This window comes from Lynx rufus, unplaced genomic scaffold (genome assembly GCF_022079265.1).
Source record: "Lynx rufus isolate CCGP_SWC_20201006 ecotype Redwood Valley unplaced genomic scaffold, mLynRuf1.p SCAF_2, whole genome shotgun sequence".
In the NCBI taxonomy this organism is placed as follows: Eukaryota; Metazoa; Chordata; class Mammalia; order Carnivora; family Felidae; genus Lynx; species Lynx rufus.
In genome coordinates this window covers 139,311,234-139,330,228 of record NW_025814834.1, presented here as the reverse complement: position 1 = coordinate 139,330,228, position 18,995 = coordinate 139,311,234, and the positions used below count along the sequence as shown (strand labels likewise).

Genomic DNA, 18,995 nt, shown 5'->3' with positions numbered 1-18,995 from the left:
ACTATTGTTTTTTAATCTCATAACTTTCCTGATTGAAATTAAAATCAAGCTAAAAGCAGAATTTGATTTTGTTTTTATTTATGTACTTTTTTTAATATTTATTTTTGAGAGAGATAGCAAGAGCACGAGTGGGTAAGGGACAGAGAGACAGAGACGGACACACAGAATCTGAAGCAGGCTGCAGGCTCTGAGCTGTCAGCACAGAGCCCCACACAGGGCTGGAACTCACGAACTGCCAGATCATGACCTGAGCCGAAGTTGGACACTCAACTGACTAAGCCACCCAGGCACCCCTCTTTGCATTTTTAATTCCTTAGCACAGTGCCTAGAACATTGCAGTCATTAAATATTTATTTAATTCACTCATCAGTTATTTATTGATAGGTGCTGGTCATGCTATAAGAATAGTATTTCAGGGTCTTTACAACATACAACAGTGGATTTCAAATAATGACTATTAAGCCACGTTTTAAAAATACAGAATCTGAAGCAGGCTCCAGCTCTGAACTGTCAGCACAGAGCCCGACATGCAGGGCTTGAACTCACGAACCATGAGACCATGACCTGAGCTGAAGTTGGACACTTAACCAACCGAGCCACCCAGATGCCCCAAAATACATTTTTTTAATAATATGCAGGGTGCATGTGTAAGTATGCAAACCAAAAACAAATACACACAAAACTGAAAATATTTTTCACAAAATAACATTTACCCTAACCATGAGCAACACACTTTGATATTTTCTATTCTTTTGTGTTCAATTTTGTAAAATAAAAAAAAAAATGATGGCTGTAATCCATTATATTGATTTTAATACCAACCAAAGAGAATCACTAATACTTTGAAAAACACTTGCATAGTGGATGTTCTGACTCTTTCTGAACATTGATAGTAACACACTCTGCAAGTGCTTTTATTTTAAAAAAATAGCAAAATTTTAGAGTCTTTTAAAAAAATCCCAGTTGTCTCAAAATAATTCAATACAGTTGGATAAAGGCACAGAGCTTTAAATCACTTATCTTTATTTCACTTAGAAGAAACTAAATCTGCCATGGGTAAAAAGATATGTGTCACAATAATGTACATTCACTGTGATGTTTTCTTTAATGGACTCTGTTAACATTAGTTAGGGAAAAACCTAAAAGTGAGCAACTTTTCAACAGCAATATCATATGTATTGTTAAAAATCAGGAAACATGAGAATATACTTTTGTTAATGCATTGGATTTACTAAGCTGTCCTGATGAGTCATATTTAATACAAAGTAAGACTTTTTTTTTCTTTTAGACAAACTAATATAGAATGGATAGTATTTATAAATATAGAAGATCTATAAATAGTATTCCCAACTACAGAAAGAGAATATACTCCATTTTCATTAAGGACCTATGTAACCAATATGTAAGCAGTAAGTTCAAAGAGTGAATTCTTTGCTATTCACTGCTTTACTAATCTCTCTCGGTAAGGTATCCATGTGTCAAATACCAATGATGATGCACACCTATGGCTGAGAGACCATTATTTCTTTTCCCTCCATATATTTATCACTCCCCTTGTCTGTAGTAATAGAAATTTAATGGGGGCTTATGTCCGCCCAGCTAGAGGCTATATTTCCCAGCATCCTCTGCTGTTAAGTCTGTTAAAATTTTTTTTTGTTTTTTTTTAATTTTTGAGAGAGACATAGTGCATGAGTGGGGGAGGAGCAGAGAGAGAGAGGGAGACACAGAATCCAAAGCAGGCTCCAGGCTCTGAGCTGTCAGCACAGAGCCCAATGCAGGGCTTGAACCCATGAACCGTGAAATCTTGACCTGAGCCAAAGTTGGACGCTTACCTGACTGAGCCACCCAGGCGCCCCTGCTGTTAAGTATGTTTATGTGACCAGGTTGTGGACAACGAAGTAAAAACAAAAGTGCTATGTGCAATTGCTGGGTCATAAACTTCAAAGGAAAGGAGTTCCCTTCCTTACTTCCCATTTTTGTTAGCAGGAATGTGGGCAGAGTGTATACCAACTGATGAAAGATGGCAGTCTAGCGTTGAGGATGGTTCACACTGTTAGATGAGGGAGGATAAACATGTACCTAGTTTAAGTCTCATTTTCCCTTCTTAAAGTGGCCAAACCTATATTCTAAATAATATAGGAGTCCTATTCCAAAATTGACTTATCCAAACTGAGTGGGAAAAGGTAAAGTTAGTGAATGAAGTTTAATTACAATATAGAAGCATGGTTAATGAACAAAAGCATGTAAGGATGTGAGGCTGTCCAAGTAACAGGCAGTTTATATGGTAATAGAAAGGTCATAAATTCCCAACTTGGCAATCAAAAGTGTCAAATAAACAACTCCTGGAGGTAACGCTACTTGTCTTCTATAGACAGAAGCTTTTTTTTTTTTTTGACAAGATGAAACTTCCTTGTATATATTTCGTATAAAATACTGAAATAGAACATAACTGCATTCTACACATCACTACACCAAAATGTCAAAAGATTCACTTCCCAGCATGAAAATGCACAGCAACATAAATATGAAAGGACTCCACATTTTAAATGCAGTATTCACACCTCGGTGCGGAGTGAAATGGAGTATTGTGAACGGATGTGGCATTATCAAATAACATATGTAGGGGATTTAATGGAATGAAATTTAAAAAAACTAAAACACATTATTGATTCTAACAGATGGAAGATACTGCTCTGGCTAAACTACTCAGAGTGATAAACCATTTAATTATTCCAAAGTTTTGTTATAATTTGCTTATTATGCAATTAATTTGGAGATATTTCAATGTATTAGTTATTTATTTGGCCCATCTCTCCAATACAGATCTTTGTAGACAACATTCGTAGAGATACACAAAACTGCAATAGCATATACTACTCCATTAATGGGAAACCCATCTTTTGTGCACACCTGCTGTAGGAAGCTGCAATGGTGAATTTCAAATATTTGAAAACATCACCAATATTTCATACCTTTTGCCTTACTAAATTTTCCACTTATTATTCACCAAGCATTTTTGAACCTGTACTTGTTGAAAGTAACAACTTGCTGATCCAAATTGTTGGTATTAGAGTGTACTTCATAAACGCTTGACTTATTTATTTATGTTATTTCTTGTATGTTAATTTAACATACAAATGTAATGTTGAAAGTAAAACCAAAGTTGGTTTAGTGCCTCTCAAAAGGAAACCTATGAAAATATCACACATCTTCTCCTTCCTGTTCTTGATCCACACAGTGATTATTGTACTTATGAAGATAATATAGAGAAATAGCGATGACAGTTGAACTCAAGTTTCTGAAAGGAAGGAGGTTCAAGACACTTAGAAGCTAGAAATGATGGCAAAAATTTATTTTACTCTCCATAGGTTTTCATCTAAATAAAGGGAGTGACAGAGATGGTCTTAGACTTGGTGGTAATTACCTAGTAAAGAATACATGGCATCCTGATAAGAAAAATGTAGTAGGCTAAGAAGCATTCCTGATAATTTCACTCCAGAAACACTATGAATAAGGATAGCTCCAAAACAAAAGTAATCCAATGTGTGATCACTTAAAGAGGAGGAAAAGTTTTCATCTCATATAGATTTATTTCTTAGCTATTCACATTTAAGGACTGGGAACTGCAGGAAAGACAAACTGAAAGACAGGAATATGGAGTTACTCAGTTTGTATGTTGTAACTGTCCCCAGTATGATCATATGAGAGAATGAACACAGTTTATGAGACAAAGACTAAGTTAAATCAACTCTTTGTTCTCTCTGGTCTCTCAGTAAAATAATAAGTGGATGGAAAAAAATGTTAGAAAACAATCTCCATGGAATATGCAGACAAAATATACAACCATGATACACATGAAATACCTTAGCAGGTATGTGACTTCCAGATGTATCATTAAACATGTTTAAACTTTCAGCTAAATATGAAAATTCTTTAGGAAATTTTCAAAAAAAAATGAATAGAACAAACAAAACCTGAGCCAATTCTGTCCTTTATTATCTATTTAGCCAATTTATTTTATCTTAAGAAAGCCACAGCATCTAGACACCTTTTAGCCCAAATTCTGAGCTTCCATGGCATGACTGAAAGATATTTTGTGTCTTAGAGATGTTCACTGATGATGATGACATAGGGAGAGAAACAGGAAATTTAAAAATGGTCTTGCCAAAGTCTATCCATAATAAAGGTGAGACAACACAGTTAGTTATAAATAGAAAACTTTCTTCAGCCACTCATTCCTGTCTGCTCTCTGAACAGATATAACTTCTATCATGGAAATGTCTGCAGGCAGTTATTCTGAACATTGTCAGGATTTTTTTTTTAAATTACAAAGAAAAATATTTAAAAGCAAACTACTCACCTATTCCAATGAAAGCAGCTTTGTACCCTTCTTCTTTCAAAGTACTAAGAGTCATGTCATCCACTGACAGGCTTTTGCCACAAATTATCTATAAGAAACAATATTTCAATAATGATGTTTTGGCATCTGATTAATTAAAACCTTAACTTTAACATCAAAAGGAACAGAAAATCGATATATAAAATTTCATATACATGTAGACATATTTTTGTCTTTTAGTATATAGGCTTACATGTACAAAACAGTATATAAATAGAACACTAACATGTCTTACTTAAAAGGACTAAATGCAAAAGTCTTTCAATGAAGTAGCAGAAGAAACACTAGTGTATTTAAAATCACATCAGTAAACTTTCATAGCTTGATTAATACGTTCAAGGCACTATGTGAGGCACTTTAAAGAATAAAATGATAAATGAACACAGTTCCTGCCTCAATGTATAATCAGGATCTGTGCAGAAGATATACATAAATAAATGTAACATAAAACAGAGTGTGATTAGCACATGTTTACAGGAATTTGGAGGATAGAGAGATTCACTCTGGCTAAGTTAGCAGGATGAGAATACAGGTAACAGAATTTTCATAGAGCTTTTTAAAATAATAGATAGAATTTTGATAGGGGACATGGTCCAGGGAATGTGAATAAATCTGGGAGGCAGAGGGTAGTCATCCCTATTAAAAGTCACAATAACCTGTTCAGTACCCAGTCATGAGCCAATTTTCAGATCCGGAACCTACTGACTGCAGAAGGTGGCCAAGTCCCTAGGAAGAAGGACCTGTAACATCTCGCCAAATTAATACTATAATGATTCCCTTAGTCCTTCTCTAAAGGGAGCTATGGCCATTTACACAAGTACTGTACACTGGGGAAAGGGGAATAATCACACATTTCAAGGACACTGGACACAGATCCTTCACTGACCTTGATAGCTAGGGATACAAGAGTACGGACTACAGGGACAAGGTAAAAGACAGAGCCTGGTTGAATTCTGGCTCACAGACCACTGAGATCACAGCCCCAGGTAGTGATTATTCCCCTAGTCTTCAGCTGCATAAGCAAAACTGCTACACTTGTTAGTTGAAGTTATCCCCACATTGGGTCACTGGTCTATGAAGTAAGAGCTACAATAATTGGGAAGGACAGAGAACTTCTGAAACCCCAGTCGAGAGTAAATCAAACACACTACCATATACTGGGGGTGGGTAGGATGGGGAGAGATGGTGGTGATCCATGTTATATTTCTGTGTAATTCACCAGTCTGGTCTCAGCAGAGGCCAGATGATTCCTAGAGAATAACTGTAAACTACTGGAGGCTCAACCAAAGAGTACCCCTGAATACAGTTTCTGTGATAGGTGTGTTATTATTGCTAAAGCAGACTAACAAGGCCACAGGTACCCTGCATGTGGTATACTTTTCCATCCTGCTGCTGAGAAAAAGGAATCAGAAACAATTCACATTCACAGAGGAAAGATAAGAATATTCATTTACAGTTTTGCCTCCGGAACATGTCGACTCTCTACTGTAATAATATATGTAATCTGAAACTATCTGGTCACCCCACAGAACATCACAGTGATCCATTACATTAAGAACACCATGCAGATTGGACAGCATGAGTAACAGGTGGCTAGTATGCTGGAGACTTTGTTAAGACACATGCCCTGCAGAGGGCCGACAATGAACCCTAAGAAGATCAAGGACTAGCCACTTGAGTGAAGTTTAGAGGTCTTGTCAGGTATGTGGCAGTATATCCTCCCTAAAATAAAATATTTTGCTGCAATTTTGCTTTCATTTACCACCATAGAGATGGAAGCACCCTTCCTGGTAGGCTTCTTTGGGTTCTGAAGATAGCATGTTCCTAAAAACAAAAGCCTCTAAACTGATTCGTGGAGGGAGAACAAATTTTATGTATGAAACAGTACTTGAAAATAACCTGCACAGAATACTTCACTAAGTGCAAGGCTCTCTTCTAAACACTGCATATATGGGCTCATTTAATCCTCACAAGAACCCCTATGAAGTGGTATCAGTATCCTCATTTTACAGATGATGAAACCAAGGAATAAGAGGGCTTAGACGACAACCTTCATCCAAGTTACATCTATAGTCCAACTGCAGAGCCAGCAGGTGTAACAGTTATGCCCTGATGATTCTGAAGTAAAAGGAGAATGAAGGGTAGAACTGGCACCATCTTCAAAGGCACAGAACAACACATCACATGTGAAGACCTACTGAAATGTAGTGTTTCTGGAATACAAAGGGTAAAGCATAAAAAAGAAAGAGAAAGTAGGGGGAGAAGATGTCTGAGATTGTATCATAAAGGATCATTTTTGTTTTCCTAAAATACTAATTCTATTTTTATATTGGGAGATGGAATAACTGAAAGTTTCTAAGCCGAGGACAGCAAAAGTGAGATTAAAAACGAACATTCAGAACTCTGGAAGATATCAAATACCACAGAAAGAATTAAAACATCAAGTAAATATATAATATTAAAGATGCTTATAGTATCTAATAGTGTTAACTGGCATTAGAATTAGTAGCATTAGATACTACTCAATGTATCCAAAGTGAGATTTCCAAATTTCAATTTATGCTAATTTTTAAAGAATAGATTTTTTTATTTTATTAAACTATTTCTGATCATAAAGAAAGTTCTACTGTTTATGTTATGAAATACCTAACCTTAATACCGGTATATAATAAAGGCTAGACATAAAAGAAATCTATAGGTCCAAACATTCTAAATTGAGTTTTAGCAAATAGAATGAGAATGCAGTTTCCAAAGTTGAGCAGTGGAATGCCCTGCCAATGGGTTAATTAGTGGAAGTGATCCTCAGAATACCTGACTTTAAGTTTAGTTTATCCACTGCCTCAGCAAAAAGATTCAAGAAATACCACCATCCCTCCTGAGGTGGTGCGTGTATGGGCACAGCAATTTAGTTTAGTAGTGTTACTACATGCTTTATCAAATGATAATAAAGACATCCCAATCCTTCCACTCTAGTAGAGTGAACATGTCTGAGTTTATAATGTACAGGAAAGATGTAAAGACATTTCATATTTCTACAGTCTGTTTCCAGCTTAGCAGGCAATGTATGCAACTGGGGAAGAAAAAAAAATGAATTATACGTTTGTGTATTGAAAACTGGAAAGACAAGTAGCTTTGATTCTTGGTATTAATACACTAGAATTGGGACCAGGAAGACTTTACTATACTGTGGACAGACATTGTGAGAAAGATGGATAATAGCCATCATTAGGAAGTAGCTCCATGATGGAAATGAGACAAAGCAATAATGGCAACATTGAGTGGAGTGTCAGGCACCAGGACTCTTCTCTGTCTGTGCTGGGAACTCCAGTCAAATTTCCCTTTTCTAAAAGCCTTAGACTCCCAAACATTTGTTATCCAATCAATAATTAACTCTGTAAGAAAGAACAAGGAGAAGGACTCTGACAAAAAAAGGTTAAAATTTTGTTTATGTTATGCATTGGGAAATTGGGCTCAGAGATATAACACATAACTAAAACTAGTTATTACGAGACAACTACAAACATCAAAAACATTCCTATGGCTGATAAACTATGAAATCCTAACATTATTTGTTAAATAGGTATGATGCTAGAACAAAAATCACATGGTGAGCATTTTGCTTGTGTTTTTGTTCCTTTAGTCCTCTGTACTTTTGTATATGTAATATTTTTTCATCTTGATTTTCTTAATATGAATTACAGCACATATTCTACCTTACTCTAGTGGCTTTAGTAATTTAGGACTAAGTACTCAAGCTTCTTAGTTAAAATCAGAAGAAAATTTACTCCACTACAAGCTCAGCATAAGAATTATTATTATTCCAATATATGGGCTAAATATAAGCCATGAGCCAAAGTTCCATCTAATATCCCCTTTGGGACTTCATGAAACTTTCTTTACATCTATAATACATCTTCATATATAATAATATTTGTAATGTAAATAGGTTTACAACTTTTTTCTGGAGTGGAACTCTTTCTTCAAATGAAATATATGATACCCATTATTAAAAAATACAGATTACAACAAACACGCTCTTCACATTTCTGATAGAATATTTGGCTAAATAGATAAAATATTTCCAGAATCCCTAAGACAGGAGATCAGATAGAGGAATTTAAAAATAATATTTAGCTTTCTTCAGACACAAAAACTATTTTGTCAGCTATTAATGAATATATTTCTCTCCTCCAGTAGTGTTACGATATGTTTTTATATTAGTTTTCCAATAACATTCTATAATAATGGAAATGCTTCAAATAACTATAATAAAAAAGAAGATGATGTAGAGAGGTTATCAAAAATGAGATCTTAGGTATTTTTACTCAAATTATGAAGCAGAAGACATGCTTAATAATTACAAGTTAAGTTTAATCAATAAAGAATTCTATCAAAATATTTTGAGAAATATAATATAAAGATATTTAGAAAAATATAAGATTTCATGCAGATTTACATTTTTGCTTTTAAAAATGAAGTCATTAGAAATATTATGAAGACTGAAACAAAAATATTTATATCCACCTAATCTCAACTGCAAAACAAAGAGTATTTAAAAAGTTAGTGACAGGGGTTAGGAGGGAAGATGGCGGCGTAGGAGGATGCTGGGCTCACCGCGCGTCCTGCTGATCACTTAGATTCCACCTACACCTGCCTAAATAACCCAGAAAACAGCCAGAGGATTAGCAGAACGGAGTCGCCAGACCCAAGCGCAGACGAGAGGCCCACGGAAGAGGGTAGGAAGGGCTGCGAGGCGGTGCGCGCTCCACGGACTGGCGGGAGGGAGCCGGGGCGGAGGGGCGGCTCGCCGGCCAAGCAGAGTCCCTGAGTCTGGCTTGCAAAAGCGGAGGGGCCTGACGGACTGTGTTCCGACAGCAAGCCCGACTTAGCGTCTGGGAGGTCATAAGTTAACAGCTCTGCTCAGAAAGCGGGAAGGCTGGAGGACAAAGGGAGGAAGAGCTGCTGAGCCCCCGGACAACAGAGCTCAGTTTGGTGGGGAACAAAGGCACTCGCCAGCGCCATCTCCCCCGCCCATCCCCCAGCCAAAATCCCAAAGGGAACCAGTTCCTGCCAGGGAAATTGCTCGCTCCGCACAAACACCCAACTCTGTGCTTCTGCGGAGCCAAACCTCCTGCAGCAGATCTGACTCCCTCCCGCTGCCACAGGGCCCCTCCTGAGTGGATCACCTAAGGAGAAGCGAGCTAAGCCTGCCCCCCTGCCGCCATGCACCTTGCCTACCCACCCCAGCTAATACGCCAGATCCCCAGCATCACAAGCCTGGCAGTGTGCAAGTAGCCCAGATGGGCCACACCACCCCACAGTGAATCCCGCCCCTAGGAGAGGGGAAGAGAAGGCACACACCAGTCTGACTGTGGCCCCAGCGGTGGGCTGGGGGCAGACATCAGGTCGGACTGCGGCCCCGCCCACCAACTCCAGTTATACACCACAGCACAGGGGAAGTGCCCTGCAGGCCCTCACCACACCAGAGACTATCCAAAATGACCAAGTGGAAGATTCCCCTCCGAAGAATCTCCAGGAAATAACAACAGCTAATGAGCTGATCAAAAAGGATTTAAATAATATAACAGAAAGTGAATTTAGAATAATAGTCATAAAATTAATCGCTGGGCTTGAAACAGTATACAGGACAGCAGAGAATCTCTTGCTACAGAGATCAAGGGACTAAGGAACAGTCACGAGGAGCTGAAAAACGCTTTAAACGAAATGCAAAACAAAATGGAAACCACCACAGCTCGGATTGAAGAGGCAGAGGAGAGAATAGGTGAACTAGAAGATAAAGTTATGGAAAAAGAGGAAGCTGAGAAAAAGAGAGATAAAAAAATCCAGGAGTATGAGGGGAAAATTAGAGAACTAAGTGATACACTAAAAAGAAATAATATACGCATAATTGGTATCCCAGAGGAGGAAGAGAGAGGGAAAGGTGCTGAAGGGGTACTTGAAGAAATAATAGCTGAGAACTTCCCTGAACTGGGGAAGGAAAAAGCCATTGAAATCCAAGAGGCACAGAGAACTCCCTTCAGACGTAACTTGAATCGATCTTCTGCACGACATATCATAGTGAAACTGGCAAAATACAAGGATAAAGAGAAAATTCTGAAAGCAGCAAGGGGTAAACGTGCCCTCACATAGAAAGGGAGACCTATAAGACTCGTGACTGATCTCTCTTTTGAAACTTGGCAGGCCAGAAAGAATTGGCACGAGATTTTCAGTGTGCTAAACAGAAAAAATATGCAGCCGAGAATCCTTTATCCAGCAAGTCTGTCATTTAGAATAGAAGGAGAGATAAAGGTCTTCCCAAACAAACAAAAACTGAAGGAATTTGTCACCACTAAACCAGCCCTACAAGAGATCCTAAGGGGGACCCTGTGAGACAAAGTACCAGAGACATCACTACAAGCATAAAACAGACAGACATCACAATGACTCTAAACCCGTATCTTTCTATAATAACACTGAATGTAAATGGATTAAATGCGCCAACCAAAAGACACAGGGTATCAGAATGGATAAAAAAACAAGACCCATCTATTTGCTGTCTACAAGAGACTCATTTTAGACCTGAGGACACCTTTAGATTGAGAGTGAGGGGATGGAGAACTATTTATCATGCTACTGGAAGCCAAAAGAAAGCTGGAGTAGCCATACTTACATCAGACAAACTAGACTTTAAATTAAAGGCTGTAACAAGAGATGAAGAAGGCCATTATATAATAGTTACAGGGTCTATCCATCAGGAAGAGCTAACAATTATAAATGTCTATGCGCCGAATACCGGAGCCCCCAAATATATAAAACAATTACTCATAAACAGAAGCACCTTATTAATAAGAATGTGGTAATTGCTGGGGACTTTAACACCCCACTTACAGAAATGGATAGATCATCTAGACACACGGTCAATAAAGAAACAAGGGCCCTGAATGAGACATTGGATCAGATGGACTTGACAGATATATTTAGAACTCTGCATCCCAAAGCAACAGAATATACTTTCTTCTCGAGTGCACATGGAACATTCTCCAAGATAGATCATATACTGGGTCACAAAACAGCCCTTCATAAGTTTACAAGAATTGAAATTATACCATGCATACTTTCAGACCACAATGCTATGAAGCTTGAAATCAACCACAGGAAAAAGTCTGGAAAACCTCCAAAAGCATGGAGGTTAAAGAACACCCTACTAACGAATGAGTGGGTCAACCAGGCAATTAGAGAAGAAATCAAAAAATATATGGAAACAAACGAAAATGAAAATACAACAATCCAAACGCTTTGGGACGCAGCGAAGGCAGTCCTGAGAGGAAAATACATTGCAATCCAGGCCTATCTCAAGAAACAAGAAAAATCCCAAATACAAAATCTAACAGCACACCTAAAGGAAACAGAAGCAGAACAGCAAAGGCAGCTTAAACCCAGCAGAAGAAGAGAAATAATAAAGATCGGAGCAGAAATAAACAATATAGAATCTAAAAAAACTGTAGAGCAGATCAACGAAACCAAGAGTTGGTTTTTTGAAAAAATAAACAAAATTGACAAACCTCTAGCCAGGCTTCTCAAAAAGAAAAGGGAGAGGACCCAAATAGATAAAATCATGAATGAAAATGGGATTATTACAACCAATCCCTCAGAGATACAAACAATTATCAGGGAATACTATGAAAAATTATATGCCAACAAATTGGACAACCTGGAAGAAATGGACAAATTCCTGAACACCCACACTCTTCCAAAACTCAATCAGGAGGAAAGAGAAAGCTTGAACAGACCCATAACCAGGGAAGAAATTGAATCAGTTATCAAAAATCTCCCAACAAATAAGAGTCCAGGACCAGATGGCTTCCCAGGGGAGTTCTACCAGACGTTTAAAGCAGAGATAATACCTATCCTTCTCAAGCTATTCCAAGAAATAAAAAGGGAAGGAAAACTTCCAGACTCATTCTATGAAGCCAGTATTACTTTGATTCCTAAACCAGACAGAGACCCAGTAAAAAAAGAGAACTACAGGCCAATATCCCTGATGAATATGGATGCAAAAATTCTCAATAAGATACTAGCAAATCGAATTCAACAGCATATAAAAAGAATTATTCACCATGATCAAGTGGGATTCATTCCTGGGATGCAGGGCTGGTTCAACATTCACAAATCAATCAACGTGATACATCACATTAACCAAAAAAAAGAGAAGAACCATATGATCCTGTCAATCGATGCAGAAAAGGCCTTTGACAAAATCCAGCACCCTTTCTGAATAAAAACCCTTGAGAAAGTCGGGATAGAAGGAACATACTTAAAGATCATAAAAGCCATTTATGAAAAGCCCACAGCTAACATCATCCTCAACGGGGAAAAACTGAGAGCTTTTTCCCTGAGATCAGGAACATGACAGGGATGCCCACTCTCACCGCTGTTGTTTAACATAGTGCTGGAAGTTCTAGCATCAGCACTCAGACAACAAAAGGAAATCAAAGGCATCAAAATTGGCAAAGATGAAGTCAAGCTTTCGCTTTTTGCAGATGACATGATATTATACATGGAAAATCCGATAGACTCCACCAAAAGTCTGCTAGAACTGATACATGAATTCAGCAAAGTTGCAGGATACAAAATCAATGTACAGAAATCAGTTGCATTCTTATACACTAACAACGAAGCAACAGAAAGACAAATAAAGAAACTGATCCCATTCACAATTGCACCAAGAAGCATAAAATACCTAGGAATAAATCTAACCAAAGATATAAAGGATCTGTATGCTGAAAACTATAGAAAACTTATGAAGGTAATTGAAGAAGATTTAAAGAAATGGAAAGACATTCCCTGCTCATGGATTGGAAAAATAAATATTGTCAAAATGTCAATACTACCCAAAGCTATCTACACATTCAATGCAATCCCAATCAAAATTGCACCAGCATTCTTCTCGAAACTAGAACAAGCAATCCTAAAATTCATATGGAATCACAAAAGGGCCCGAATAGCCAAAGGAATTTTGAAGAAGAAGACCAAAGCAGGAGGCATCACAATCCCAGACTTTAGCCTCTACTACAAAGCTGTCATCATCAAGACAGCATGGTATTGGCACAAAAACAGACACACAGACCAATGGAATAGAATAGAAACCCCAGAACTAGACCCACAAAAGTATGGCCAACTCATCTTTGACAAAGCAGGAAAGAACATCCAATGGAAAAAAGACAGCCTCTTTAACAAATGGTGCTGGGAGAACTGGACAGCAACATGCAGAAGGTTGAAACTAGACCACTTTCTCACACCATTCACAAAAATAAACTCAAAATGGATAAAGGACCTAAATGTGAGACAGGAAACCATCAAAACCTTAGAGGAGAAAGCAGGAAAAGACCTCTCTGACCTTAGCCGTAGCAATCTCTTACTCGACACATCCCCAAAGGCAAGGGAATTAAAAGCAAAAGTGATTTACTGGGACCTTATGAAGATAAAAAGCTTCTGCACAGCAAAGGAAACAACCAACAAAACTAAAAGGCAACCAACGGAATGGGAAAAGATATTTGCAAATGACATATCGGACAAAGGGCTAGTATCTAAAATCTATAAAGAGCTCACCAAACTCCACACCCGAAAAACAAATAACCCAGTGAAGAAATGGGCAGAAAACAGGAATAGACACTTCTCTAAAGAAGACATCCAGATGGCCAACAGGCACATGAAAAGATGTTCAGCGTCGCTCCTTATCAGGGAAATACAAATCAAAACCACACTCAGGTATCACCTCATGCCAGTCAGAGTGGCCAAAATGAACAAATCAGGAGACTATAGATGCTGGAGAGGATGTGGAGAAATGGGAACCCTCTTGCACTGTTGGTGGGAATGCAAATTGGTGCAGCCGCTCTGGAAAGCAGTGTGGAGGTTCATCAGAAAATTAAAAATAGACCTACCCTATGACCCAGCAATAGCACTGCTAGGAATTTACCCAAGGGATACAGGAGTACTGATGCATAGGGGCACTTGTACCCCAATGTTCATAGCAGCACTCTCAACAATAGCCAAATTATGGAAAGAGCCTAAATGTCCATCAACTGATGAATGGATAAAGAAATTGTGGTTTATATACACAATGGAATACTACGTGGCAATGAGAAAAAATGAAATATGGCCTTTTGTAGCAACGTGGATGGAACTGGAGAGTGTAATGCTAAGTGAAATAAGCCATACAGAGAAAGACAGATACCATATGGTTTCACTCTTATGTGGATCCTGAGAAACTCAACAGGAACCCATGGGGGAGGGGAAGGAAAAAAAAAAAAAAGAGGTTAGAGTGGGAGAGAGCCAAAGTATAAGAGACTGTTAAAAACTGAGAACAAACTGAGGGTTGATGGGGGGTGGGAGGGAGGGGAGGGTGGGTGAGGGGTATTGAGGAGGGCACCTTTTGGGATGAGCACTGGGTGTTGTATGGAAACCAATTTGTCAATAAATTTCATATATATAAAAAAATAAATAAATAAAATAAAACAACAAAAAAAATAAAAATAAAAAAAAACATTTTTTCCCAAAAAAAAATAAAAAATAAAATAAAATAAAATAAATAAATAAATAAAAAGTTAGTGACATTGACACAAATATCATGAGACTTTGTTAAAGTCTCCCAAGTGTTAAAAATAATTTGCTGTGGTCTAAGTAAATTTCTTATTCTAAAATAAAGAGATTTTTTTTATTAACTTGTCTTATTTATTTTTTTAAATTTACATCCAAATTAGTTAGCATATAGTGTAACAATGATTTCATGAGTAGATTCCTTAGTGCCCCTTACCCATTTAGCCCATCCCCACCCCCACAACTAAAAACAGACGAACAGGGAAGGGAAATAAAATAAAGAGATTTTATAAAAATATAACAGCTAAAAGGCTACTTCTTCTTTTAAAAAAATTTTTTTAAATGTGTATTTATTTTTGAGACAGGGAGAGAGAGACACAAGCAGGAGCAGCGGAGGGGCAGAGAGAAGGAGACACAGAATCCAAAGCAAGCTCCAAGCTCTGAGCTGTTAGCATAAAGCCTGATGCAGGGCTCGAACTCATGAACTGTGAGATCATGACCTGAGCCGAAGTAGGACACTTAACCAACTGACCCACCTGGGCACCCCTAAAAGGCTACTTCTTCTAAGGAATGAATAATTTTATTATAATAGAAGGATCCTTTGAAGTGAAATCAACTGAATATATTTAAGAAATTAAAAACTGTATATTCTGCTGATAAGTAAAGTGAAAAACAAAACCTTGAATTCTATCACAAGAATACATGAGCAAATAAAAATATTATCCTAAACAATTCTATGAAAAGGAAAAAGCAATCAAAACTATAACTACTGAAGAAAAATAACACTAATAATACTAATGTAAACGTACAGATTCTGACAAGAGTTTATTCAAAGAGAAATTAATAATTTAAAATGGTTTCAGTATTAATCCTAGAAAAAAGAAAAGTATACAACTCAAGACATTAAAAAAGAATAATAAGTATAAGAATAGCATGAGGAAAGAATAAAGTCAGCAATTAGATAATAAGAAAATATAAAACTAAGAGCTGGTTCCTGAAAAGAATACATTAACTGGAAAACCACTACCCACTTTTATCAACAAAAAAGTTAAGAAAATACAATGTATAATCCCAGTTACAGATGAGATATTTTTTATTGTATAGGGGATAACATGTTTAAATGTATGGTAATTAATTCAAAAGTCTCAATGAAATAAATTTTTCTAGGAAAATATATATTGGCCAAATTGACAGAGAATGAAATAGGTGAAAAGACTGATAACTATTAAAAAAAAAAAAAAAAAAAGCCAAAGTTCTATCTCTCATAAAAAGGCTTGAGGTCAGAATGGTAAAATTTTCAAATTCAGTAAAATACTTGTCTCAAGACAATACTCTCAGCAACAAGAAAATAATGAAATGCTAGGAAATTTATTTTTATAAGCCTAACATAACTCTATTACCAAAAACTCACAAAGATAACAAACACAAATAAGTAAAGCCAAACATAAACAGGCTTTCAGTAGTTTTGAAACTCTGCAAGGACAGCAACGGTATTTGACTATTCCCTGCTCTATTTCCAGTTTTAGTGTTGATTACATAAATAAATGCAGGAAAAAGGAAAAAGACTAACAGAGCAAATGTAGACGTACACATATAATAAAACAGTGCAAAACTGGATATCATCCAGATTTATAAAGGTTTATATAATTCAATATGTTAACTGAGCATAAGTTTTTTAAAGGGGCATTTTGAAAATTTAACACACCCTCCCCATTAAAATAAAAAAATAACATTTTAATATTCTAAATCTAGAAAAATGTGCTCAATATGATTAAAAATGTTATATCAAAGATAAAAAACAATGCCATGTATTATCACTCTTTTATAACATACTAGAGATTCCAGCCAATGAAACAGTGGAAGAAAAATATATAATGTATAAATAGAGAGCAGACAAAAATTCTCTTTATTTTCTTGTGACAATGTCTGGCTGCAATATTTTTTAAATTGAAATTTTTTCAATTTAAAATTAAGAAGAACCAATCTATCAAGCTATTTGATATAAAATAAATTAAAATTATTCAACAGGAAATTGAACTAAGAATGTAGTTGGGAGTAAAGATGAATTAAACTTAGTTTTGGGTATGATGAGTATGCTATTTGGATGATAGATGTATTCATTAAACTACTAAGAATATAGGTGTGGAGTTTGAAAGGATGGTTCTAGACTAGTATTTATCATACTACTTGGCAAAAGTAAATTCTCAATAATTATTTGTTGAATAAATGAAACAAATCTATTAGAAAAAAAAGAAAAACTGAATAATAACCAAGATAATGCTAGATCATGAAAGCTAAAAATACATACATACATACACATCATACACACAGACACACACACGTACATGAGTGCTGCATAGGAGTTCAAACAGTATGAACTTAGAGCAAAATTCATTTCATTGCCAGGAAATTATTGTTGACTTTAAAATATAAAATGTTAGTTGAGAAGTACAAACAGAAGGCAGGTTAATAAGAATCTGGTGAGGAGAAAAAAGAGGTAACAAGTGTAGAGCACTTTTTAAAAAATGTATCCTCTTATGGCTAAAGTTGATAAGCTAGAAAAGTTGCAAGCATCCTATCAGTGGATATAAGTCCTGAAAGCTGAAAAAGAATCTCATTGCTGTGTCTTCTCAGAATTATACATACAATTTACTGTTTACAAAGAAAGTTTGAATATTTGAAATGTCTCATTTTAAAACAACCTGAGAGGTGGACAAGACAGTATTAACTTCTTGTTTCATTTAGGCTTTAATTTTTTATTGATAATATAATAAAGTCACAGAGTTTAAAATTCGAACCTACAAAATGGTAATAAATACTTCCCATACCTTTCCAAAGCAACCTTACGCTATCAGAATCTTCTATTTTTCCAGAGATATCCTCTGTATAGATGGCCTGATAAGTTTGTATCTTACACAAATGGTAGTACCCACTTTTACCTTTCAACAGATATTGACCAAATCTAGGGATGTTAATTGACTTTGTCAAAGTTATCTGACTATAAAAGTAGAAAGTTGCAGGACTATTGCTAAAACATATATTTTTCTGGCACTCAGTACATTCACTGCTACTATGTCCTTGATGGGTTTCCTAATGAGAGTAATGGGTATGCTCTAATTTATGCAATATATCTGGTACTGCAAACACTGAATGGAATTTTGCAATTACTTATAAGATAAATTTAGAAGTGCTTTAAATTAATTTCTGATTCATCTTCAATTGCTACTAACACCTAATATATTAGTTTACACCTGATACATTAGTTTGAAGTCCCAATAAATAATATTTTCCTTATTTAATGAGATTTAGCTAAGAGTCTGTATTCAGAATGAAAGACATTTAAAGAACTATTCAGAATACATTTTTAAAAAACAAATAATCATCTTTAAATGATCTATTTTGAACAACACTAGTTTTGAACACTGAGCTTTCATAAAGTTGTGCACATCTGTTATGTGTACTTGCTATAAGATTTCTTATTCAGTGATTATGTATAAATGCTTTCTGCCAAATAAAGTGTTAAAGCACAAAATATTGTTTTGAGTATTTCCCCTTTTGATTACTTTAATTTTTATTTCTAAATGCAAGAGCTACAAATAGTTTCTTAATCATTTTTCAAAATATCTTTTGCATGCACTTACAGAATGTTTTATGTAAATCTCAATACTTTATTAATATATTGTGTACATCTATTATGTAAAATTAATAGTTTGAAACAAAAAATAGCAATATGTTCCAGTGAAGAGCCAGAATATAATACTCCTAATTAATAGAAAAGAATAGGAATATCTAAAGCCAAATTCTGAAAGTACAAATATGTTAACTTTTGACCATCTTTAAAAGAACAAGGTTTATCTCACAAATTAATGAAAAATACAAAGCTGTTGCTTTCTACACCACTGATTTGCTGCTTATGATGAGAGGATTATCACATTAACACTACTGACACGATGCATATAATAAATAAAATAAACCTCTGTAAGATTATGTTCCAAATTGT

The 18,995-nt window shown here is 36.0% G+C and overlaps 1 protein-coding gene across 1 annotated transcript in view; it reads right to left on the bottom strand.

The window, feature by feature from the left end:
- The window catches only part of DPYD (dihydropyrimidine dehydrogenase), an 862,187-nt gene that overhangs the window by 571,014 nt on the left and 272,178 nt on the right, over positions 1 to 18,995 (bottom strand). The window contains exon 8 of the mRNA XM_047084253.1: positions 4,361 to 4,448. Within this exon, the coding sequence (XP_046940209.1) occupies positions 4,361 to 4,448 (88 nt within the window). The remainder of the gene's footprint in view (positions 1 to 4,360; positions 4,449 to 18,995) is intronic.